Source organism: Gossypium hirsutum, chromosome A08 (assembly GCF_007990345.1).
Source record: "Gossypium hirsutum isolate 1008001.06 chromosome A08, Gossypium_hirsutum_v2.1, whole genome shotgun sequence".
Lineage (NCBI taxonomy): Eukaryota > Viridiplantae > Streptophyta > Magnoliopsida > Malvales > Malvaceae > Gossypium > Gossypium hirsutum.
Genome location: NC_053431.1, coordinates 126458024 through 126484670, shown reverse-complemented (window position 1 = coordinate 126484670; position 26647 = coordinate 126458024). Strand labels below are relative to the sequence as shown.

General features: G+C 32.9%; 7 protein-coding genes across 8 annotated transcripts; 2 read left to right on the top strand and 5 right to left on the bottom strand.

Moving 5' to 3' along the window:
* Window positions 1-363: 363 nt before the first annotated feature.
* LOC107932824 (aldehyde oxidase GLOX1) lies at window positions 364-2729 on the bottom strand. The gene is made up of 3 exons (XM_016864927.2): window positions 2111-2729; window positions 1728-1888; window positions 364-1648 (listed from the first exon to the last, which is right to left on the bottom strand). The coding sequence occupies exons 1-3, from the start codon at window positions 2660-2662 to the stop codon at window positions 454-456; spliced, it is 1908 nt and encodes a 635-aa protein (XP_016720416.1). The 5' UTR covers window positions 2663-2729; the 3' UTR covers window positions 364-453.
* A 1953-nt stretch (window positions 2730-4682) lies between these two features.
* On the bottom strand, window positions 4683-7044 carry LOC107932819 (aldehyde oxidase GLOX1). Its single transcript, XM_016864920.2, has 3 exons — window positions 6392-7044; window positions 6050-6210; window positions 4683-5966 (listed from the first exon to the last, which is right to left on the bottom strand). The coding sequence occupies exons 1-3, from the start codon at window positions 6977-6979 to the stop codon at window positions 4772-4774; spliced, it is 1944 nt and encodes a 647-aa protein (XP_016720409.1). The 5' UTR covers window positions 6980-7044; the 3' UTR covers window positions 4683-4771.
* Window positions 7045-8977: 1933 nt separating this feature from the next.
* LOC107932820 (aldehyde oxidase GLOX1) lies at window positions 8978-11473 on the bottom strand. The gene is made up of 3 exons (XM_016864921.2): window positions 10831-11473; window positions 10411-10571; window positions 8978-10327 (listed from the first exon to the last, which is right to left on the bottom strand). The coding sequence occupies exons 1-3, from the start codon at window positions 11413-11415 to the stop codon at window positions 9133-9135; spliced, it is 1941 nt and encodes a 646-aa protein (XP_016720410.1). The 5' UTR covers window positions 11416-11473; the 3' UTR covers window positions 8978-9132.
* Window positions 11474-13562: 2089 nt separating this feature from the next.
* LOC107932831 (aldehyde oxidase GLOX1) lies at window positions 13563-16059 on the bottom strand. The gene is made up of 3 exons (XM_016864933.2): window positions 15276-16059; window positions 14984-15144; window positions 13563-14882 (listed from the first exon to the last, which is right to left on the bottom strand). Exons 1-3 carry the CDS (start codon window positions 15456-15458, stop codon window positions 14363-14365), a joined length of 864 nt encoding a protein of 287 aa, XP_016720422.1. The 5' UTR covers window positions 15459-16059; the 3' UTR covers window positions 13563-14362.
* LOC107932836 (aldehyde oxidase GLOX1-like) lies at window positions 13688-14344 on the bottom strand. The gene has a single exon (XM_016864937.1). The coding sequence runs from the start codon at window positions 14342-14344 to the stop codon at window positions 13688-13690; it is 657 nt and encodes a 218-aa protein (XP_016720426.1).
* Window positions 16060-19735: 3676 nt separating the features above from the next.
* On the top strand, window positions 19736-23122 carry LOC107932797 (DNA-directed RNA polymerases II and IV subunit 5A). 2 transcript variants are annotated; one of them, XM_016864895.2, is made up of 5 exons: window positions 19736-19885; window positions 20051-20265; window positions 20979-21158; window positions 21600-21713; window positions 22785-23122. In XM_016864895.2, exons 2-5 carry the CDS (start codon window positions 20065-20067, stop codon window positions 22908-22910), a joined length of 621 nt encoding a protein of 206 aa, XP_016720384.1. In that variant the 5' UTR covers window positions 19736-19885; window positions 20051-20064; the 3' UTR covers window positions 22911-23122. The 2 variants fall into 2 exon arrangements, with proteins under 2 accessions (XP_016720384.1, XP_016720385.1); XM_016864896.2 differs by having other exon boundaries at window positions 19747-19841.
* A 981-nt stretch (window positions 23123-24103) lies between these two features.
* LOC107932890 (peroxiredoxin-2) lies at window positions 24104-25905 on the top strand. Its single transcript, XM_016865010.2, has 3 exons — window positions 24104-24415; window positions 24529-24608; window positions 25441-25905. Exons 1-3 carry the CDS (start codon window positions 24261-24263, stop codon window positions 25692-25694), a joined length of 489 nt encoding a protein of 162 aa, XP_016720499.1. The 5' UTR covers window positions 24104-24260; the 3' UTR covers window positions 25695-25905.
* Window positions 25906-26647: the final 742 nt, after the last annotated feature.

Here is a 26647-nt window from a genome sequence, read left to right as displayed (position 1 = left end):
GTCTTTTTTATTTTATTAACTATCAAAACATTAAAATTTTCTAATGAAACTTTAATACTAACTTATTGACACTCCGTAAATATTTATAAAAATATTTACAACTCGATTTGTAAAATCGAGATCTCGATGCCTCGTTTCCAAAACCAATTAATCTAATAAATTCTTCTAAAACACAAAGTTCTAATTCCAAGAATCTTTCTAAATTCATATTTGACTCATAAATAATTAATTAATAAAATTTTCAAACTCACTCGTTGGATTTAGTGGTCTCAAACCTCTATTTTCAACACCACTAAAAATTATGTTATTACAAATTAAATTCTTCATATGATCTTCAAAACAATAGTGGGTACAATAAAAATGTAAATAGAGTACTTCATATATTTTTATATATATATAAATAAAATAATTACATATAGTTTCTTCAACAATTCAATGCTTCCAATGAAATATTTATGGCAAAATTTGTACCCACATCGATCGAAGGCAAGGCACCCCATTGTAGTTCACGAAGAGCATGTAATAACCAGGTTGCGCAATGTTGCCATTCATGGGAGCTTGAAGAACAATGTCATTTATATTTGGGGCTACATCTTTATTAAATTCCAAAATTCCCAATTGAATCAATCTCTGATTCATGCAGATTCCGTGGGTCACAAACGGCGGCGAGTACATCGTCACTTGAAGTTTTTGTTGGTCGATTACACCGTTTCCTCGGATCTGCACTGTGAATTTTTGGCCATACTTCAATTGGTTATTGGACTTTTCGGCGATAATCTCTTGTCGGAACATGGCCAAGTTAGGGTCTAAATAATGTGGCGAGAATTTCTCGACCCGAACTTCAGTGGGAAACAATGCGTCATCGAGGTAACCTGGGTTCGTGTTGCTTCCAGCGATGAGGACTTTTGCGTCAGGGAGGACAGCGAACGATGAGTGGTACATGCGAGGGATGTTGGATGGGTTAAGCACGGTGAACTTGGAGCCAGTTCCATCGGTTTTGAATTTGTACAAAACAGGGTTCAAATTCGGCTCCCTGGCGTCATCCCAACCGGCTGAACCGGTCTTTGCACCGTTAACAATAAGCACATCTCCTGTTGGAAGAACCGCCATGTCTCCCAACAGACGAGCTGACGGCATGTTTAAGATTTTCCATTTGCTGTTCCTTTTGGTGAAATCAAGGCGAGCACAATCACTGCTCCCGGGCAAAAACACCTTAGGACGCTGCAAATCAGCTTTTTCATACGCATCGTGCGGTGCTCCACCGCATATCAAAATTTCAGCGGGGATCACTCTGCGGTCCTCATTAGGCTTGAGTATGATCGGAAGGAGGCAAGCACTTCCTGACGCAGGATAATTTCGAGCACCATTAGGGAGCACCGGGAACTCGTGGATGATATTGTGGGTGTTAGGGTTCAAAAGAACTGAACGGTTGTTAGCGAAGATGAAGACGTTGCCGTCAGTCGAAAGGTAAACGAAAGGGTACAAATTATTCTCTACGGGGTCGTGTGTTTCCACCAAGAACTTGAAATCGACCACATCTTGATGGGTGTTTTTCTTGCCTTCTGGCGGAACAAATTCGTATGTCGGGAAATCTCGACCTCCGAACACCATGAATTTACCATCACCTAAGGTTACTTGTGTGGCATACCTTCAAACCCCCCAACCATTCAAGCTTTTAATCATTAAAAAAATGAAGAAAAAAATGTAATAAAATTTAGGGTTCTTACCATCTTCCATTTGCAAGTGCACCGGGATATTCTTTCCAATCACAAGTATCACATAAGTCGAGGATTCTCACGGTGTCGGAGCCATTGTTATAACCACCAGTGCTTACCAATCGACCATTGATATCAAGACCACCTGATGAACACCAAGTGTCATATTTCAACTGTAACAAAGAAAATGAAAATGTTAAAAAAAAACATAAAATTGTAAGAAATCATAATGCAAATAAAAAATTGAAAGAGTTTTTTTTCCCTCTTCGGCTCCATCCAACTACTATTGATGTTACATCTCGTCTCGAACTCAAATATCTTTAAAAAACATTAATCTTAAATAATGGGGTTAGATACCAGTAATAACTAAGCAAAATAAAATTAAAAAAACGTACCCTAAGTGTCCTAAGCTTTCCTGTATCAATGTCCATGAGAACCGAATGAGCAAAGCAATCTTCTTCATTGGTTCCCTCGACGTGTCGGCATGGCGGTCCTGGTAATTTTATCTTCGAGATCTTCCACACTGTGGCGTCAAACATCAAAGCTTGATTGATCTTAGGAAGTAATATCAAATGCATGGCGGAAACACCGCCATTCTCAAGGAACAATTCCCAACTCCCTTTAAACGTAGTTGCAGCCTCAATCATATTTGCCTTGCCAACTCCATCATTGCCATCAGCTAGAGACGCATCGAGGATATCGTCTCCGGGCTTTCCAACTGTCACCTCAGTAGTTCCACCTTGGTTGCCGGGAGTAGCAGTTACATCATCATTGACAACCAAGGGACCGCTAAAGAAACCGCCACCATCGGTAGCAAGAGAGTCCGGCCCCTTGAAACCGGCTAACTCGGCTTTGCCAGTATGACGGGAAGGGTACGTAAAGTATTCACAGTTGACATATGCAAAAAAGAGAGGTAATATAATAAGAACTCTCCAAAACAATCCCATCTTTTATTATTTAGATAAATAATGCAAAACCTAACTTGTTTTTTATTCTGTGAATCATCTTCTTCGTTTTTTCAGAATGGATTTCGTTGCCTTTTATATACATTTTTATGTTTCAAAGTTCATGAATTTCAGGAGAAATTAGTGATCTCACCTTGTTTATAGGAAGATTAGTTAATAAAATGTTAAATTTGGCTATTAATTCCTGTATTATATTTAAATTGTGAATTTAGTCCTTAAACTTTAATTTGATACTTTTTGTCCCTATACTTTTCAATTTTTAAAATTTTAGTCTTGACTAAATGGTAATTGTTAAATTCATTTAGTTAAATTATGTTATTTTTAAAATATAATATCATATATGTAATATCATGTCAACTTGCTATTTTTATGCATTACTCTAAAAAAGTTGATGGATTTAATGATTGTCATTTGTGTCAATAAATTTCAGAACTTAAAAAGTATAGAGACTAAAAAAAGTAATCCAATTAGAGAATATGGACTAAATTTATAACTTTATACAATTGGCATCGAGCTATTTTTCCTCAGGACCTCCCCATAATATTGTTACCACAATAAAGCTTAACCACCAAGCAGTGGCAAAGTCAAGAGGGCTGGCAGGGGCCCCGACCCACCTAAAATGGGAAAATTTTCATTTAGGCTCTTTATAATTTATAAAATTTTAAATTAGTAATGGTAAAATTACACTTTATCCCTTTCAAAAATGAAAAAAAAACTAATCATTTAAAAATTATAAATATGTAAACTTTTAAATTTTACTGTGATAAAAATATACACTTTAGCCTCGATATTTACTGTGGGTATGATAACACGATTTAATACATTGTAAAGGAGATAGCACGATTTAATTAAATAAAAACAAATAAAAATAAAAATGCAATATAATTTACTAGACCTGCTCATGGCCCGCCCGAAATGTGGGAGGGTTTGGGCAAAAATATAGGCCCGAAAAATGGGCTTGGACAAAAAAATGAGGCCCGTTTAAAAAATGGGTTGGGCCTCGGGGCCCGGGCCGGCCCGTATTCACTAAACGAAAAAAAAATCTGCTATTTTTTTTAATGTTATTTTCTTGTTGTTTTCTCCTTATTTTGCTACCATATTACTATTAGTTGCTCCTATTTTGTTGTTATTATTTGGATATTGTATAAATCTTATTTTATTATTAATTTTGTTATTACTTTAAAGGCATTTATTAATTTTATTATTATTTTAGAGGTATTTGCTTGTTAAGTTGCATCTATCTTAGTGTTATTTAAGTCTACATATTTTTTAAAATTTATTTTCAATTTGTTGGAAAATATTTATTTTAATTTTTTTAGTATTTTTTATGTATTATATATATTTAAAAATTATATAAAATAATATAAAAATAAATACGGCCGGGTTGGGCCGGGTCCGGGTTTTAATATTTTTATTTGGATTGGGCTTTGGCAAAATTTTAAGCTCATTTTTTGGGTCCGGCCCGGCCCGAACCCAATGAATGGGCTTAAATTTTTAGTTGAGCCCGACCCATGATCACCTCTATAATTTACTAAGCCACTCTCATTTTAAATATTTTAATATCTTTAATTTAAAATTTTGAACTCTCATAAGATTTTATATTGCGTTTTTAAACTAATTTTTTTATATTTTAATTAGATGTTTTTAAACTTTTATACGGTTTTATGATATGAATTTTATTTATTCTTCAAAATCAATAGATAGTGTAATATTTTACTATTTTAATTATATATTTTAAATTTTATATATAACTTCGATATGCATTTCTATTTAATATTGAAAACAAACAAATCTTGTAATATTTCCTTTTCCATGAGTCCTACTTAAATATTAAACTTTTAAATAAATTTAAGCGATTCATAAAAATTATAAAATTCGAAATATAAATCATAAAAATCTAACTAAGGTCACGACGAGAAAAGAAATCACAAACAAATAAATCCAATAGTCCACATTTTATATTGTATATGATCTTTAAAACAATAATGTATGCAACAAAATGTGACCAAGGTGATTCAAATATTTTTATTTATAAAAAATATAATAATTACATATAACGACTTCGACGATTCAATGCTTTCAGTGAAATATCTATGGCAAAAATTGAACCCACATTGATTGGCGGCAAGGCACCCCATTATAGTTTACGAAGAGCATGTAATAACCAGGTGGCGCAATGTTGCCATTCATGGGAGCTTGAAGAACAATGTTGTTTGTATTTGGAGCAACATTTTTGTTAAATTCCACAATTCCCAATTGAATCAATCTCTGATTCATGGAGATCCCATGGGTCACAAATGGTGGTGAGTAAACCGTCACTTGAAGTTTTTGTTGGTCGATTTCGCCATTTCCACGGATCTGTACTGTGAGTTTCTGGCCGTACTTCACTTGGTTATTGGACTTCTCGACAATGATCTCTTGTCGGAACATGGCCAAGTTCGGGTCCAAGTAATGTGGTGAGAATTTCTCGACCCGGACTTCAGTGGGGAACAATGCATCATCGAGGTAACCGGGGTTCGTGTTGCTTCCAGCAATGAGGATTTTTGCGTCAGGAAGGAGTGCAAATGAGGAGTGGTACATGCGGGGGATGTTGGATGGGTTAAGCACAGTGAATTTGGAACCAGTTCCATCGGTTTGATATTTGTACAAAACAGGGTTCAAATTCGGCTCCCTAGCGTCATCCCAACCAGCTGAACCAGTCTTGGCACCGTTAACAATAAGCACATCTCCTGTTGGTAAAACGGCCATGTCTCCCAACAGACGAGCTGATGGCATGTTTATGATCTTCCATTTGCCGTTCCTTTTGGTGATATCAAGGCGAGCACAGTCGGTGTTCCCTGGCAAAAACACTTTAGGACGTTGCAAATCGGCCTTGGCGTACGCATCATGTGATGCGCCACCGCATATCAAAACCTCGGCGGGGATCACTCTACGATCTTCATTAGGCTTGAGCATGATCGGAAGGAGGCAAGCACTTCCTGACGCAGGATAATTACGAGCACCATTGGGGAGCACTGGGAACTCGTGGATGATCGTTTGGGTGTTAGGGTTCAAAAGAACCGAACGATTGTTAGCGAAGATGAAGACATTTCCATCAGTCGAAAGGTAAACGAAAGGGTACAAATTGTTCTCCACCGGATCGTGTGTTTCCACCAATAAATTAAAATCGACTACATCTTTAAGGGTGTTTTTCTGGCCTTGTGGAGGAACAAATTCATATGTTGGGAAATCTCGACCGCCGAACACCATGAATCTACCATCGCCTAAGGTTACTTGGGTTGCGTACCTTTAAAAAAAAACCAAAATACTCAAATTCAAGCTTTTAATCATTAAAAAAAATGAAAAATGTAACAAGTTTAGGGTTCTTACCATCTTCCATTTCCAAGTGCACCAGGATATTCTTCCCACCCACAAGTATCGCATAAGTCAAGGATTCTCACGGTGTCAGAGCCATTGTTATAACCGCCAGTACTTACCAATCGACCATTGCTATCAAGGGCACCCGATGAACACCAAGTGTCATAGTTCAACTATAACAAAGAAAATGAAAATGTTAAAAAAACATAAAATTGTAAGAAATTGTAACTAGTTTAATGTCTTTTTAAAGCAAATTATTTTCGAGTTTTGCAAATAAAAAATTGTGTTTTTTTTCCTCTTTGAGGCTTCGTCCATCTAATAATAACTAAACAAAATAAAATTAGAAAAACGTACCCTAAGTGGCCTAATCTTTCCTGTTTCAACGTCCATAAGAATCGAATGAACATAGCAATCTTCTTCATTGGTTCCCTCGATACGTCGGCACGGCGGTCCCGGTAATTTCATTTTTGAGATTTTCCACACTGTGGCATCGAACATCAAAGCTTGGTTGATCTTAGGAAGCAATATCAAATGCATGGCGGAAACACCGGCGTTCTCAACAAATACTTCCCAACTCCCTTTAAACGTAGTTTTAGCCTCCACAATATTTCCGTTGCTAATTCCATTTTTGGCAGCAACTTGAGTTGATTCGACACTATTTGCATTGCCATTAGTATTATCACCGTCGACCTTTCCAAGGTTTTCAACCTTCACCTCAGTAGTTCCACCAGCATTACCGCCAGCAGCAGATCCATCGTCATCGGCAATCAAGGGACCACTATAAAAACCACCACCATCAACGGCCAGTGAGTCTGGCCCCTTGTAACCGGCTAACTCGGCTTTGCCAACATGACGTTTAGGGTACAAAAAATGCTCGCCGTTGACATATACAAAAAGGAGAGGTAATATAATAAGACCTCTCCAAAACAACGACGCCATCATTTTATTATTTAACTATATAACTTATAACCTAACTTTTTTTATTATATGGATCTACTGCTTGGTTTTTTCACAATGGGTTCCATCTCCTTTTATATGCATTTTCCCGATTCGAAGTGCATGAAATTTAGGGAAAATTAGTGATTGCTCTTTGTTTAGAGGAAGATTAGTTAGTAAAATGTTAAATATTTTGTTGTTAGTCCCTTTATTGTTCCTTGTTTAGAGGAAGTTTAGTTAATAAAAAGGTTAAATTTTGCTATTAGTCCCTATATTATGTGTAAATAATGAATTTAGCTCTTGTACTTTAATTTGATCATTTTTAGTCCCTGTACTTTTTCATTTTTAAAATTTTAATCTTGACTAAACTGTAACTATTAAATTCATTTAGTTAATTTTTTTTATTTCCAAAATATTATATCATATTTGTATTGCTATATTAACTTGATATTTCACTCATGAAAAAGTTAGTTAATGGATTTAATGAACAAATAGTAGAATTTGACCTTAACAAAAATATTTTGGGTTTTTTCTAATAGAGTTCCTTGTTTAGAGGAAGATTAGTTAATAAAAGGTCCAATTTTATTATCAGTCCCTATACTATGTTTAAATTATAGATTTAGTCCTCACACTTTAATTTTAGTACGTCATATACTTTGTGAATTTTAAAATTTTAATCATGATCAAACAAAAAAATGTTAAATTCATTAAGTTCAATTCTATTATTTCCAAAATATGATACTACTAACATATTATTATATGTAATGTTATATCAACTTGTTATATTCACATATCAGTATTATGTTATGGTCAGAGCCCCACTCAAGGTGATCTAGTTGAATTGGGAGAAGTTGTAGGTATTACTGTGGGCCAATCCATTGGAGAATCGGGAACGCTACTAACATTAGGAACTTTTCATACTGGTAGAGTATTTAGTAGAATTTGACCTTAATAAAATTATTTTGGGTTTTTTTTATTAGCTCTCCTTGTTTACAAGAAGGTTAGTTAATAAAATGTTAAATTTTACTATCAGTCCCTATATTATGTTTAAATTATGGATTTAGTCCTCACACTCTAATTTTAGTCATATGCTTTATGAATTTTAAAATTTTAATCATGATCAAAGAATAAATGTTAAATTCATTAAGGTCAATTCTATTATTTCCAAAATATGATGCTACTAACATATTATTATGTATAATGTTATATCAACTTGCTATTTTCACATATCACTATTATGTTATGGTCAGAGCCCCACTCACAATGATGTAATTGAATTGGGAGAAGTTGTAGGTATTATTGTGGGGCAATCTGTTGGAGAATTGGGAACGCAACTAAGATTATGAACTTTTCATATCGATATAGTATTTAGTAGAATTTGACCTTAATAAAAATATTTTGGGTTTTTTTTATTAGCACTCCGTGTTTACAAGAAGATTAGTTAATGAAAGGTTAAATTTTGCTATTAATCCCTATATTATATTTAAATTATGGATTTAGTCCCACACCTTAATTTTAGTCTTATGCTTTGTGAATTTTAAAATTTTAATCATGATCAAACAATAAATGATAAATTAATTAAGTTCAATTCTAATATTTCCAAAATATCATATTACAAACATATTATTACTAGTAATGTTATATCAACTTGCAATTTAGACATATCACTATTATGATATTGTCGAAGCCCCACTCATGGTGACCTAGTTGAATTGGGAGAAGTTGTAGGTATTAATGCGAGGCAATCCACTAGAGAATCGCGAACACCACTAACAGTAAGAACTTTTAATGAAAAAAATCAAATTCAAGATTTGGTTTTTTTTATATATATAATTTTACAAAATGAATTTCTATTTAATCTTGAAAATAAACAAATCATGTAATATTTCTTTTTCCATTAGTCAATTTTAGATATTAAACTTTTAAATAAATTTAATTTTGAATAAAAAATCTAAATATATATAATAAAAATCTAATCAGTGGAGAAAAGAAATTGCAAATAAATAAATCCAATAGTCCACATTTTGTATTGTATATGATCTTTAAAAGAATAATGTGTGCAACAAAACGTGAACAAAGTGATTCATTAATTTTTCTTTATAAGAGAATATAATAATTTCATATAACGACTTTGCGATTCAATGCTTCCAGTGAAATATCTATGGCAAAAATTGAACCCACATCGATTGGCGGCAAGGCACCCCATTGTAGTTTACGAAGAGCATGTAATAACCAGGTGGCGCAATGTTGCCATTCATGGGAGCTTGAAGAATAATGTTGTTTGTATTTGAGGTAACATTTTTGTTAAATTCCACAATTCCCAATTGAATCAATCTCTGATTCATGGAGATCCCATGGGTCACAAACGGAGGTGAGTAAATCGTCACTTGAAGCTTTTGTTGGTCAATTTCGCCATTTCCACGGATTTGTACTGTGAATTTTTTGCCGTACTTCACTTGGCTATTGGACTTGTCAACAATGATATCTTGTCGGAACATGGCCAAGTTTGGGTCCAAGTAATGTGGTGAGAATTTCTCAACCCGGACTTCAGTGGGGAACAATGCATCATCGAGGTAACCAGGGTTTGTGTTGCTTCCGGCGATGAGGATTTTTGCGTCGGGAAGGAGGGCGAACGAGGAGTGGTACATGCGGGGGATGTTGGATGGGTTAAGCACAGTGAATTTGGAACCAGTTCCATCGGTTTGATATTTGTACAAAACAGGGTTCAAATTCGGCTCCCTAGCGTCATCCCAACCAGCTGAACCAGTCTTGGCACCGTTAACAATAAGCACATCTCCTGTTGGTAAAACGGCCATGTCTCCCAACAGACGAGCTGATGGCATGTTTATGATCTTCCATTTGCCGTTCCTTTTGGTGATATCAAGGCGAGCACAGTCGGTGTTCCCTGGCAAAAACACTTTAGGACGCTGCAAATCGGCCTTGGCGTACGCATCATGTGATGCACCACCGCATATCAAAACCTCGGCGGGGATCACTCTACGATCTTCATTAGGCTTGAGCATGATCGGAAGGAGGCAAGCACTTCCTGACGCAGGATAATTACGAGCACCATTGGGGAGCACTGGGAACTCGTGGATGATCGTTTGGGTGTTAGGGTTCAAAAGAACCGAACGATTGTTAGCGAAGATGAAGACATTTCCATCAGTCGAAAGGTAAACGAAAGGGTACAAATTATTTTCCACGGGATCGTGTGTTTCCACCAAGAAATTAAAATCGACCACATCCTTAAGGGTGTTTTTCTGGCCTTGTGGAGGAACAAATTCGTATGTTGGGAAATCTCGACCGCCGAACACCATGAATCTACCATCGCCTAAGGTTACTTGTGTTGCGTACCTTAAAAAAAAACCCAAAATACTCAAATTCAAGCTTTTAATCATTAAAAAAAATGAAAAATGTAATAAGTTTAGGGTTTTTACCATCTTCCATTTCCAAGTGCACCAGGATATTCTTCCCACCCACAAGTATCGCATAAGTCAAGGATTCTGACGGTGTCGGAGCCATTGTTATAACCGCCAGTGCTTACCAATCGACCATTGATATCAAGAGCACCCGATGAACACCAAGTGTCATAATTCAACTGTAACAAAGAATATGAAAATGTTAAAAAAAAGCATAGAATTGTAAAAAATTGTAATGAGTTTAATGTTTGTTTTAAGCAAATTATTTTCGAGTTTTGTAAATAAAAAATTGAGTTTTGTTTTCCTCTTTGAGGCTCCGTCCAGCTACTATTGATGCTACATCTCACCTTAAACTAAATTTATTTTAAAAAAATTCGATCTTAAAAGATCAAGTTAGATCCCAATAATAACCAAGTAAAAAAAGATTAAAAAATGTACCCTAAGTGGCCTAATTTTTCCTGTTTCAACATCCATGAGAATCGAATGAACATAGCAATCTTCTTCATTGGTTCCCTCAACGTGTCGACACGGTGGTCCCGGTAATTTCATCTTGGAGATTTTCCACACCGTGGCATCGAACATTAAAGCCTGGTTGATACTAGGAAGCAATATCAAATGCATGGCGGAAACACCGGCGTTCTCAACAAACAATTCCCAACTCCCTTTAAACGTAGTTTTGGCCTCCACAATATTTCCATTTCCAATTCCATTTTTGGCAGCAACTTTAGTCGATTCGACACTATTTGCGTTGCCATTAGTATTATCACCGTCGGCCTTTCCAAGGTTTTCAACCGTCACCTCGGTAGTTCCACCAGCATTGCCGCTAGCAGTAGATCCATCGTCATCGGCAATCAAGGGACCGCTATAGAAACCGCCACCGTCGACGGCAAGAGAGTCCGGTCCCTTGTAACCGGCTAACTCGGCTTTGCCAACATGACGTTTAGGGTACAAAAAATGCTCGCCATTGACATATACAAAAAGGAGAGGTAATATAATAATACCTCTCCAAAACAACGACGCCATCTTTTATTATTTAACTATATAATAAAAACCTAAGTTGTTTTATTCTATGGATCTACTGCTTGGTTTTTTGACAATGGGTTTCATCCCCTTTTATATGCAATTTCACGTTTCGAAGTGCATGAAATTTAGGGAAATTAGTGATTGTTCCTTGTTTAGAGGAAGATTAGTTAGTAAAATGTTAAATATTTTGTTATTAGTCCCTTTATTATATGTAATTTTTAAATTTAATCCTTAAACTTTAGTTTAATGTATAAGGATTAAATCTATAACTTATCCAAAGTATAGAGACAAATAGTAAAATATGACTTTAATAAAATCAAATATTTATATTTATATTTATATATTTATTTATTTATTTTTACCAACGATTGCTTCTTGTTTAGAGGATGATTAGTTAATAAAAAGTTTTTTTTTCTATTTGTCCCTATATGTAAATTGTGAATTTAGTTATCATACTTTAATTTGATATTTTTAAAATTTCTATACTTTTTTATTTTTAAAATTTTATTCTTGATTAAACAATAGGTATTAAATTCATTTAGTTAATTTCTTTTATTTCCAAAATATGATATTATATGTGTAATGCTATGTAGATTTAAGGGACAAATAGTCGGATTTGACCTTATTTTGGGATCTTTTATTAGCGCTTATTGTTTAGAGGAAGATTAGTTAATAGAAGGTTAAATTTTGCTACCAGTCCCTATACTATGTGTAAGTTATAGATTTAGTCTCACACTTTAATTTTACTCATTTTTAGTTCCTATACTTTCCAAATTTTAAAATTTTAGTCATAATGAAACGGTAAATGCTAAATTCATTAAATTAAATTCTATTATTTTCAAAATACGAGACTACAAACATATTATTATATGTGATGTCATGTCAACTTGCTATTTTCACATATCATTCATAAACATATCAGGTTAAAATTGGAAACAGTAAGAAATAGGAGTATTTTGGATAGTTCTAATTAATTACATAATACAAAAAATTATAATTTTTAAATAATAGAATTATATTGTTTTTAAATATTCTTTAAAAACAATTATTTTCTCCTTAGCATATTGTTTTAAAACTTTATATACTATTCATATAGTATTTAAAGTTTTTATAATATATAGTATTTGAATACAATGTTTTTACAATAAATGGTAGGTAAAAATATTGTTTAAAAATTTAAAACTTTTTTAAAATAAAAATATTTAGATGAAATAATATAAATCTATTTTTCACAAATTTACTTATTTTTAGAAAAATTTAAAAAGATTTAATATATACAACTAGCTCGTAAATTACAAAGGTAAGAAAACTAGCATATCATATTACAAAATCTTTAAAAATAATCATAAATGCATATTAAAAAAATTAAAAATGTTAATGCTTAATTTTTAATAGTAAAAAATAATTAAATATTGAAAATTTTAAATATTTAAACTTGATATATCCTACTTTACTGTCTTTCTTGTTTAATTTTATACTAATTTTTTAGCAAAAAAAATATAAATAGTTTAAATTAATACAAAATCAGTTCATGCAAAAATTGGTATTAATATAAAACTATATATTTTTGTTGTTTTTTAAATAGTAAAATAGGTTTATGGGTAGGGCGAGCCAGGCTTGGAATTTCTTTTGTAATTTGAGCCTTGGCCTAGCTCATGGACAAGTTTAATCCACTATCGTGAAGTCTGTTATATCATTTCATGGATAGACAATGTAGAATGGAGGTTCAACTATGTAGTGTTAAGTGTATCAAATGTTCCTAAACTATTACATAATTTTTATATCGGTCTCTAAATTTAGGGTACGCAACAAGACGGTCTCACCCTGATTTTTACATCTATTGTTTACCATTGATTAGTAGAGTTGTTCATGGCTAATCAGCACAATCAGCTCGACTCGCTTTAGGCTCGAACTTATATTTTACTAACTTGATTTTACCCGTTTTACTATCTATAAATGCTAACAATATAAAAAATAATTTAATATTAATATTAATATATTTTTATAACTATATTTTATTTAAATTTTTTCCTCGAACCATCATTTAACCTCAAAAAATTATTTATGATATATTAATTTCACAAAATTAAAGCAAATATTTGTTATAAAATATTATAAAACTAAAAAATTATAAAGAGAGATTAAAATGAATCTAATTATCCACATTTTGTATTATATAAGATCTTCAAATAACAACGTGTGAAACAAAACGTGAACAATGATTCGTATTACATATAGTGGCTTTGACAATTCAATGCTTGTTGTGAAAGATCTAAGGTAAAATTCGAACCCACATTGATCGACGGCAAGGTACTCCATTGTAGTTCACAAAGAGCATGTAATAACCAGGTGGTGCAATGTTGCTATTAATGGGAGTTTGAAGAACAATGTTGTTTGTATTTAGGGCAACATATTTGTTAAATTCCACAATTCCCAATTGAATCAATCTCTGATTCATAGCAACCCCGTGGGTCACAAATGGCGGCGAGTAAATCGTCACTTGAAGCTTTTGTTGGTCAATTTCGACGTTTCCACGGATCTGCGTTGTAAATTTCTGACCGTATTTCACCTGGTTATTGGACTTTTCAACAATGATCTCTTGTTGGAACATACCCAAGTTCGGGTCCAAGTAATGTGGTGAGAACTTCTCAACCCGAACTTCGGTGGGGAACAAAGCATCATCAAGGTAACCTAGGTTTGTGTTGCTTCCAGCGATGAGGATTTTTGCATCGGGAAAGACAGCAAAGGAAGAGTGGTACATGCGGGGGATGTTGGATGGGTTAAGCACGGTGAACTTGGAACCAGTTCCATCGGTTTGGAACTTGTACAAAACTGGGTGTAAATTCGGGTCCCTAGCGTCATCCCAACCGGCTGAACCGGTCTTGGCACCGTTGACAAGTAACACATCTCCCGTCGAAAGCACCACCATGTCTCCCAAGAGTCGAGCTTATGGCATGTTTTGGATCTTCCACTTGCCATTCCTTTTGGTGATGTCAATACGAGCACAATCGGTGTTTCCTGGCAAAAACACCTTAGGGCGTTGCAAATCGGCCTTTGTATATGCATCATGCGGCGTTCCACCGCACACCAAAACCTCGACAGGGATTGATTTCCTATCTTCATTAGGTTTAAGCATGATTGGAAGGAGAGAAGCGCATCCCGATGACGGATAATTATGAGCACCACCAGGGAGCACTGGGTACTCGTGGATAATCGTGTGGGTTTGGGTGTTCAAAAGAACCGAACAATTATTGGCAAAAACGAAGAGGTTGCCATCAGTTGAAAGGAAAACGAAAGGGTATAAATTGTTCTCAATGGGATCGTGTGTTTCTTTCAAGAATGGGAAATTGATCACTTCATTAATAGTGTTTTTTTGTCCTTCTGGAGGAACAAATTCGTATGTCGGGAAATCCCGACCGCCAAACACCATGAACTTACCATCAGCTAATGTTACTTGTGTGGCATACCTTTAATGAAAAAAACAAAAAAAATTATCAAATTCAAGCTGTTAAACGTTAGATCCTAAACCCTAAACATGAAAATTATAATAATCTTTAGATTTTATTACCATCTTCCGTTTCCAAGTGCACCGGGAAATTCTTGCCACTCACAAGTATCACATAAGTCAAGGATTCTCACGGTGTCAGAGCCATTGTTGTAACCACCAGTACTTACCAATCGACCATTGATATCGAGAGCACCCGATGAACACCAAGTGTCATAGTTCAACTATTATAAAGAAAATGAAAATTTTAAAAGAAAAACCTTTGAGTTTTGTGAATAGAAACAATAAAGGAAATTTGTAGTAAACCATTGTGAAATATAAAAGAAATAAACAAAATAATAATTAAAAAACATACCCTAAGTGGCCTAATATGTGCTGTTTCAACATCTAAGAGGATTGAATGTGCAAAGCAATCTTCTTCATTAGTTCCCTCGACATGTCGGCATGGTGGTCCCGGTAATTTCAGCTTTGACACTTTCCACACCGTGGCATCAAAAATCAAAGCCTGATTGATAATTGGAAGCAACACCACATGCATAGTGGAAACACCAGAGTTTTCAACGAATAATTCCCAACTCCCCTTAAACGTAGTTTGAGCCGTCACTATATTATAACCGACGAGTTGAGATGAATCGTTAGTATTATCGTTGCCATTACCATTATCAACAACGACTCCAGACGAATCGTCGGTATTTTCGTCACCACCCTTTTCATTTACAAGGCTTTCGACTGGTAATGTATGGAAACTTTCATCGTATTTTTTTCTTTTTTGCTCTTCTTTTTCTCCTTCTTATTCTTCTTGTTCTTCTTTTTCTTCTTCTTTTTACTCTTTTTATCATCATCGTCATTGTCATTGTCATCATCGTCACTCTCATCTTCAACGACGGTCTTCGAAGCTTTGACACTATCATCGTCTTCTATGGGGCTACTAAGGAAACCACCGCCATCGCCGTGGAGGTAATCGAGGTCCTTGAACCCGACTACCTCGGGTTTATCAAAATGTCGTTTAGTATATATAAAATGGCTGCTTGCATACACAAATAGGAGAGGTAATATAAGAAGCCCTCTCCAAAACAATGCCATTTTTATTATTTATATAATTTAAACCTAGATTATTCCTATGATCTACGACTCTGCTTTTCCACAAAGAGTTTCGTCGCCTTTTATATGCATTTTCACGTTACAAAGTGCATGAATTTAGGGGAAATTAGTGTTTAGTCCTTGTTTAATGGAAGATTAGTTAACAAAAGATAATATTTTAATCATTCAACAACGGTTTTTTAGGAAATTATAAGACTTAAAGGCTTTTTTTTGTTAGGAAATTAAAATAAAATAAAAATCTTTTTTTTCCAGAAAAAATAAAATATTTTGTTAATGTAATATCCGTTAGGGATAAATATCAAATTTATATATGAAATTTGGTCTAATGTGTAATTTTATATGTGAATTTTGATTTGGTGCAATTATGCACATAAAACTTGAATTATGGTTTATATGTGTAGTGAAACTTTGATTTTCATTTAATTATACGCATTTAAAGAAATGAATACATCCATTCATTTTTACATTGGATTAATATAATTTTCTGTGTATGCAATATCTTGATGTAAAATGATCAAAATTTAATAATGTTATTAGTGATTTGTGAAAACTGAATCAAATTTAAATTCTACGTATAAAATCACACAAAATCGATGTTCATGTATGTCATTGCACATTAGATTAAAGTTCATGTATAGTTTTGATATTAAATTATTTATCCCTATTATCATGAAGTTTGTTATATTATTTCACAAGATTTCTTACCTAACAATGCACGATTTAACTGTAGGTATCAATTAAAATATGTTAAAATCGCTGATGAGGGATCTGCTCCTTCGGGAGAAGTATTTGAGGTGTCGTTCTCAAAGACACTGACTCAGTTCCTCAACAATGGAAGGTGTTGTCCCCTGGGGGAGGGTTTTGTCTCCCTTCTACGAAGAGTCGTGTACGATTAATAGGGGAGTCAATAGACCTGTTCATGGGCTGGGTTATCCACCCAGTCCCGCTTGAAATTTGGGAAGATTTGGGCAAAAGTATTAGGCTCGACAAATGGGCTTGGGCAAAAAAATAAGCCCATTTGAAATATGGGTTGGGCTAGCTCAGGCTTGAACATTCAAGGCTTGACCCGATTTAAGTTTATAATACTTTGTATTATGTTGTTTTTTTGATATTATGTAATTTAGAGTACATTAAAAAAATACATATATATTAAATATATAATACTACTCTAATGTAAATATTAAAATAATGTTAAGATAATTATATAAAAAAATTTAATAATAAAAAATATAAAATTATTAAAGATTAAAATAATATAATATAAATAAAAAATTAAAAATAATATGGGTGGGTCTAAAATAGACTTAAATTAGTCTTTTGCAAATATGAGCGGGTTTGGGTAAAATTTTAGGCCCAAATTTCGGGTCAGGTTGGGCTTGGGCAAGCATAAAGTATGTCACTATTATGCATAGGCCCGACCCATAAGCACCTCTAGGGGAGTGTCTCAACCATATGTGGACGTATGACCACCCACCTGTTAGATATGGTGCCCTTAGTGCAGTATTTTCGTCTAAGTTTAATAAAACGAGAGGAAATATTGACTTGTTGGTTATTTAACATTTAACTAATACTAAGCAGTATTACATGGTTAGATCATAATACGAAAAGACAACTTGTATTAATAGATGAACCTAAACATGTCCTTAGTTTAATCGGAAATGAGGAAACCGATTGAAAGACTAATATGTCATCAGTCAAATCTAATTAGGGAAAAACTTTGTCTTGAGCATCGGAGCAAATGACTTCCAAAAAATAGAAACATATATGTGACTGACTAGAATGACAGTACATTGGATAGGACCCAAATAGAATAGATCCTAGATCAGTTTATTGATTTATTCGCTTGTGACGTTCATAGTGTGGCATACCTTAATCCTGAGTAGGTGATGGACTATATATATGTGACTCGTATACTTTAATGTAATTCATGTTAATTACAATGTTGTTTTTTAATTACATGACTACCAAGTAGCTTTTTTTAATTTAAAATGTCAAACCAACAAATTTGAAAAAAAAATGTTAATAGTTGAACATGAATTTTGAAATTTGAAAAAGTAAATGGACTAAGTTCCTAAAAATAAAAATATAGAAACTAAATTTTAAATTTCCAAAAAGTATAAAGACTTATGACATATTTTAACCTTTTATCTTCGAGGGTTAAAGATAAGGTAAGCTATGGCTACGGGAGTGAAGAAATTTTTACTTTGAAATGTTCTTCAATGTTTAAGCCAATGAAGAGTTCTAACTAATGAATAAAGTGAGAGGGAGTTCTAGTAATAACAGTAAGAAGATGAATATTAAGATGATACCAAGGTTTTCATAAACAACTTGGTGGGCAAATTAGTCAAATCATGATTCTCGGTTTAATTTGTTTGTCCAGTTCGATTGAATAAAATATTAAAATCATAAAAATTAAAAAAATAGAGAAAACAAATTCAACCACCAATCAAATCAATTCACACCAATTTAATCAATTCGTTCCGGTTCATAAGTCAACCTATCCAACCTCTTATTTCAAATTGACACCCCAATTAATTTCCGATCCAATTTTGAAAACAATAGATGATACCCAAGTTTATATTTGTCTTAGAACTACTCTTTAACTCATGTGAGAAGGGTTGGCTTATTCCCCTTTTTGGCCTTTCGTTGACAAATTTGATAAGATTTAAGGTTTATGTCGTGTGGCTTTAGGGTTTTTGGCTTGTTTATGGGAGTAGGTATAACATACATTACTAGATTAAGGTATACCCAACATAGTGGTGGAAAACAAAATTGTGTAACTAATATATTTATATAAAAATATGCAATTTTGATGAGGCTTTGGTTGAAATGGTAAAATAAAGATATTTAAAAATTAATGAGGCTTTGATTGAGTAAGTTTGTGACTTAGGCTCTTTTGAGTTGCATCATTACGGTTTGTATTATTTTCTGCTTCAGTTACTTTAAGTTTAGATTATTTTAGGTTATTTATTCAAATCAATTCATGTTTAAATCATTTTTGGATTCGATTTGTTTCGAGTTACAAGTTTAAGTTGTTAACTTTTTTGTCAAAATCGAATTGGGTTATGTTTGAATTAGTATTGATAATAATTAATTGTGCTGGAGTGTACCTAAAGTGAAAAGTAAATTACATCCAAAGTCACTAAACCATTAGTAAGTTTATATTTTGGTTATTTAATTTCAAAAAAGTTATAAAAAGGTCTCTAGATTATTCGAAAGTTTTCATTTAAGTCACTAGACTATTAAAATCATTGTTCTATAGCCTTCTCTGTTTGCACCATTGTACCAATCGAAAGCTCTCATTTCCTTCTTTTTTACAACTCAGTTTTTTTTCATAAACAACTTTGGACATTACGAATCTACGTACCAAATCTAAATAATTTTCTTATTTGATCTCCAATATTGATCGTCACATTGATTTGGAACTAATCTATGTTTTTCTACTCATCAATGGGTATTAATTTACCTTACTTATTGTTAAATTGTCGCTTGGAGCATGCGAGCTACACTTAAAAAAAACTTTAATAGCCCAGTGAATTAAATAAAAACATTTGAATTGTTTAAGGACTTAAATAAATTTTTTTAAATAACTTAGTAATTATTTTATAATTTTTATAAGTTAAATGACCAAAACATAAATTTTAACAATAAAATAACGAAGTTAGTGTAATTTACCTTAAAACAAAAAAAAAAGAAATAAAAAGAAGACAAGGCAATGCTATACTTTATTACATTATTATATTTGTTACCTTCAAGCTATTGTGCTGTACCAAAAGGGAAGCCACTTCAGCTGTTTAGCATTCGAAAGGGGACGCAAAGAGTAATTTTCTCTTAGGGTTTTTTCTGCTACACTTGTTGTTCTTTGTAATCTCTCTCTTCTCTTATCTTTCTTGCCATTAATTTTCGTTCATTTTTATTACAATTTTCGTTTTCATTTATCCTTTTTAAGTTTTAGGGTTTCTTTTTGTGTTCTCAATTGACTTCGATTGTTATTGTTATTGTTATTATCCATTTTTTTCATTGTTGAAGGGGGGAAACACAAAATGGTATTGTCGGATGATGAAATCAAGAGGCTGTTTCGAATTCGAAAGACTGTAATGCAGATGTTGAAAGATAGGGGTTATTTCGTTGGAGATTTTGAGATTAATTTGTCAAAACAACAATTCATTTCCAAATACGGCGAAAATATGAAAAGGGAGGATCTTGTTATCAATAAAACCAAGCGGAATGATAACTCTGATCAGGTATCCCTTAATTATTTCTCTAACTTTGAACCACAAGTGGATTTCAAATCCATTTCTAAATTGCTTTTTTTAATGTATTGTACTATAGCCATGTTGAGTCTTTGGGTTTCAAGCTATTTTTGAATTGCTTTTGAATGTATTGTAGTATGGCATGTTGAGTGTTTTAGAACTTGTTATTGTTGTTCTTGGATTTTGATCAGTTTTCTTCTTTGATTGTCATCTATCTATTGGAATATGGTGTCTTGAATGTTTAAGAACTTGTTGGTTTTGAATTTGGGTTTATATTCATCTTTGTTTGTTGACTTATTAAATTATGTGTTTTAAATTTTGCATACTAGATCAATGTATCGAAATATGGTGTGTTGAATGTTTAAAATCGTGTCTTTGCTCTTGGATTTTGATCTGCATTCATTTTTGTTTGTCATCTATGTATTGAACTGTAGCATCTTGAATGTCTTTGTTCGTCGACTTATTAAATTATGTGTTATAATTTTTGCACACTAGATCAATGCATTGAAATATGGTGTGTTGAATGCTTAAAATCTTGTTTTCGCTCTTGGATTTTTATCTATATCCATCTTTGATTGTCATCTATGTATTGGAATGTGGTGTGTTGAATGTTTAAAAACTTGTCGCTGTTCTTGAATTATGATTTAAATCATCTTTGCTTATTGTCTTATTAATTTACGAGTGATAATTTTTTTGCGTGCAAGATCTATGTTTTCTTCCCTGAAGAAGCCAAAGTTGGTGTTAAGACAATGAAGACATATACCAACCGCATGAAATCAGAGAATGTATTTAGGGCTATACTAGTTGTGCAACAGAATTTAACTCCCTTTGCTCGAACTTGTATAAATGAAATTTCTTCAAAGTTCCATTTGGAGGTTTTCCAGGTAAAATTCATTACGTTTATGATCTTCAAATTCCACCCAAGTCATCATGATGTTTATCGATAATTTCTTAATCAATGACTTGCTTTATCCAATCTTTCTCAATGTGATGCTTGGCATATATTATTGTATACAGAAAGCTTTGAGGCCAATGGTTTATCTAATCAAGTGTACATTCTTGAGCTTATCAACATGATAGGCGAACACCATTTATTAGAAAATTTTTGCTAAAATCGGTATACATGCATTTGTATGTATGTATTAGTTGTATAATCATATTATAACAACTGAAGCATTGATGTTTAGGTTGCCTCATTCATGTATATATATATCAGTTGTATAATCATATACACCCCTGTTCTTGAAATCTGCTTTTTCAAATAGCATACACATATTTTAAAATTTCTCTTCCCGTGGTTCTTATCTTGAACTTTTTTGGTGCAGGAAGCCGAGCTCCTGGTCAATGTAAAAGAACATGCTCTCGTGCCTGAACATCAGGTGCTTACTAATGAGGAGAAAAAGACTTTGCTTCATAGATATACCGTAAAGGAAACACAGGTCAGTATTCTGTAACCCGAATTACTATGTATCTGTATAACCCGGTATTGTAAAGTGATTTTCCCAAATCTTTGTTAGCCTATATGATATTAGTTGTTTTTCAACTTTATACTTAGATTCATATTAATATGTTCTTGCAAGCGGTTAATTAGGTGTAGGACCACAGCTCTACTTGAATCATGTTTTGTAGAGTCTTTGCTAATTCAACTTGAGATATTAGGTGCCTTAGTAGGAATGCATGATTTGTTTCCACGTGTTTCGGTTGGCTGGCTAGCTTAGTAAAAATTCTGAAGTGTTTGAGCTCGCCTTTGCTTGTTAAAGCTGTATGTGCATGTGTATTTGTCAATTGAAATCGCATACTTTCTGCTACAGTTTCCCCGATGTAATGCTACATTTCTAGGACTAAAATTTGTGTTCTTGATTGTTAGCTCGGGTAGTTCCTGTTTCTGTTGTTTTGTTTACCTTTCTATGGCTCCCTTAATCATGTGTGAGGAATATACCTCTTGGGTAATGGGAAGTGAGCTAGTCTCCATAAATGCCCATTCCTTTGTTGTTGGGAATAGAAATCTTCCTTGTTCGTTAGGAACCAAGTACAGCGGCAAGTAAGTCTGGTAGGCGGTAAGTACATACAATGCAAGTAGGGGCTCTGTTGGAAGAGCCCAAATGATGTAACCAGACGGTCTAGCTTCAAAAAAGCATTCTGCCCCGTTATAGTCTATTCAATAGACTGACACTAGATAAAACAGTTGGCTAGTTCGTACAAAGATGTCTCGGTAATTCCAAGCTACAAGAAATGTGTGCAAGAACAATGCAAATCTTAGATATTAATTCATGATAGATGCTGTTTTAAGGCTTGTTCTGTGTTTATGTCCGACATGTTCGTTCTTTTGCATTGACATATGATTTGCTTTGCTTAATGTCGAAAGGAATCATTCTTATATGCAAACTTGTAGTGCCCATCATCTGCATGCATTCCTTAAACATACTTGGAATCTGATACTCACATTTTTCGAGTTCAAGTAACAGAAGTTTTTAATCATATCATATGATTTTGGAATGGATTGAATGCAGCTGCCTCGTATCCAGGTGAGTGATCCAATCGCAAGATACTTCGGGCTGAAACGTGGACAAGTGGTGAAAATAATCCGGCCTAGTGAAACTGCCGGTCGTTATATCACTTACCGATATGTTGTGTAAGCATGTACCCTGTTCGACAACATTATCCTCCGATAAAGCAATTTTTTTTTTCTCTAAAACAAAGCCGAACTAACCGCCCGTATCCTAGTATTCATGTTGTATTCGTGTATTGTCAAGTGTCAAGTATCATAATTGTGCTCAAGAAATTATATATTTATATAAATTTTGACACATTAATAATTTGAATTGATGCAATAACTTTTTATAGTCCATCTACTATAGCTTCATCATTTTAAAATTTTCTATTATATATGTATTTTTAGTTTAAGGTCAATTTTTTTTTGGTTAATTCAGTCTAATAATTTGATGTTGCTTGTTTTTTGAAACGTATAATGATGTGACTCACATATATGGACTTTTTTTGGCAAATAATTTTTTTTCTGCACATTTAAAAGAAGGTAAAAGAAGAAAAATTATCTAATATTTATCTAATTGTAAAAACAAATTCAAAGCATGCATATCGCGTCACTCACTGCACGTTTAAAAATAATTTTAAATTATTTGATGAAGTTAATGGAAATTATATGAACTTGTTGATTAAAGTTAATTATGAAAATTCATTTATCTCTAATAAAAATTCTTTAAATTAGTCTTTATATAATAAAATTTTAATCAGATCATGATACTACTTTATTAATAATTTGGACAAAATACGATTTATTTATGATTCGATCTATAAAAAAAAAATTTAACTATCTCAAAAATCTACATATTTTTGAATTATTGTGGCTGAAAGGAAATACAACGATTTTTTCAATAAAAATGCGTGAAGTTTTTTGGGGAGATGATTGGGTTTTTTATAGGTTGGGTTATGGATAAATCAGTTGAGCATGATACTTATTTTTTTAATTTATCAGTAAATTAATAATAAATTATGAAGGTGTCATGATTTGAATAAAAATTTAATGTATGGTAACTATCCTGAAGAATTTTTAATTCGAAGACTAAAATGAACTTTACAAAGTAATATAAGGACTTATTATAGAACTTTACAAAGAAATATTTATCAGCTGCCTAGTAGAATTTGACCAAACTTGTTGCCGGCAAAAGAAATAATCAAATTGTAATAAAAGAACTAAATTCACTAAAAACACGTTTGTACAGGGACTTATTATAGAATTAGACCTATATAGAAATGTAGGAGGGTCCCGCAATGCATAGATTTTTATCTCCTTCCTTTACGGTTTTGCTTCGCGGATCTCAAATGTGTATCAAATCAAGCTAATAGGTTGCTTTTTTGTCACCATTTCAAAATCCCCTATAAATACATATATACTCTTACTGTCCAAACACTCCGTTACATCACCGATCCAATCAATCGCTTCAACTATCTCACCAAACACATATCCAATGGCTCCGATCGCTGTCGGCGACGTGTTACCGGACGGTACTCTCTCCTACTTCGACGCCGATGATAAGCTCCAGCAGGTGTCCGTACATTCCCTGGCTGCCGGTAAAAAGGTTATCATCTTTGGCGTTCCCGGTGCCTTTACCCCTACTTGCAGGTAAAACGGTCGGCTCCTTCTGTATCAGATTTATTAACGGTCCGTTGCCGGGAACGGTGGTCTATTATTATTATTTTTTGGTTCATGGAGGGTTTTGATTTGGTGTGACGCAGCTTGAAGCATGTTCCTGGATTCATCGAGAAAGCAGGGGAGCTGAAATCCAAGGGCGTTGATGAAATTATTTGCATTAGCGGTAAATTTCTATCTTTTATTCTGTTTTATTTGAAAAAAAATCAATTAGCGTCAATTTAGTCTAATTTTTTATTTTTAGCATTCATGGAAGAAATATATTGTTATAAAATGTTGATGCCATATTTGATGAAATCTTCTCAAAGTATAATGTGCATTTGAGTTTGTATATGTAATACTAAAAGTGAAAGAAATGTGCAATTTAAGCCCTAAATAATAAATCTGGGTAATTTGGACCATGTACGTTTTATAATAAAACAATGGAAAACTGTCTAAATTTTGAGCTAAATTTATGAAATTTGATAATATACATCTGATAGGTAGATAGAATTGAAGCAGGGAAAAGAATTTCTTAACATATATTCTCGGACCCTATTAATTTAGTCTATTTATTATTAAATTTTAACAGAGTTAATATTTACGGTTTACTAGTGTTAATATCTTTTGAAATTTTTATGGTTTTTGCAAATAAAACTTTTTGTTTGGAGTTGAACTGCTAGGGAAAAAAATATTTTGCTTTATTTGTCAATTTCTTTAGCCTATATACTCTCGTATTTCAGTTCGTATACTTAGATTTTACTTGTTTGCACCAATATCAAGCATAGCAGGATTTAGTTTACTTAGTTGTATAAAACAGGGATTAACCCGTTAGTTAATTCCGATCTTTATTTGGATTAGATATTTTTAGAAAAAAAACACTCTTTGAAAAGCAAACCCTAAAGTTTGTTGGGTGTAAAAGTTTACAAGCAATAGAATGTGTAAACCCTAAAGTTTCCAATATTTGATTGCCCGATTCGACATTAGTTTATCGACAGAAACCTGACTTGAATTTGCAGTGAATGATCCCTTTGTGATGAAGGCATGGACCAAAACTTACCCTGAGAACAAAGATGTCAAGTTTCTAGCTGATGGTTCAGCAACATACACCCATGCCCTTGGTCTTGAGCTCAACCTTGGCGATAAAGGTCTCGGCACTCGTTCTAGGAGGTTCGCACTCTTGGTCGATGACCTTAAGGTGAAGGCAGCAAATGTCGAATCTGGAGGGGAGTTTACCGTGTCAAGTGCTGATGATATCCTTAAAGCTCTTTAGATTTGCTTTGTGCCTAATAAGGTCTATGTTTTCTTGGCCTCGGCTATTAATATAGATTGCTTTATTTAGCACACCTTTTATGGTATTGTTAATAATAAAATACGTCTCTTGGAGGATGTAAGATCGAACGTGTTTAAGAGCGAATATGTTCCGTTTTGTATCGAAGAACCATGTTCCGTTTTGTGTCAAAGAACCAATTACTTCTTTCTTATTTTTCTTCTTCGTGTGGCATGATGAGAATGTTGCGGTATCAAATTTAAGTTTTTAACTGACGATTAAAGATATTAGGAAAATATTATTTCGCAACTAAAATGAGTTATATTATTTAGTATCTTAATCTTTTTATTTTAACAAAAACTAATAAAAATATGCATATGGTGATATTTAAACCTATTTTAATTGAGTTAGTAAAATTTTTAATTTACCAACTAAAGCTTTATTTTAACAATTTTATACATTTTCTTTTTATTATCTCTATTAATTGTATATATTAATAAAATATTGAATTAATGTTACTAAGATTGATGACAACACTATAATAAATAATTTGATTCAAATTTTTTAATTTTAATACTATACATATTTCATATGTCACTATTTAATAGTTTTAAACTATATTTTTATTATTTATTGTATGTTATTTTTAAATATTCATACGTATTTTAAATTTGTGGTTTATGCTAAAATTTTTAGTATTGATAATAATATTATTTTATCATTGGTTTTTTCTCTTTTAAATTGCTTTGTAAGCAATTGTCAGAGTATTTTTAACAACTTTCACTCAAAAGTTTATTGGAAGCATGGAGATACAATAAGTATTTTTAAAATTATAATTTATAACATCTTTTAAGTAAAAATGAATTTATGAAGTATGAACACTTAGTAGGCTGTTCTTTTTTCTAAACTTCTAAGTAAAAATAATAATTTATAACATTTTAAAGGTATCTTTAAAT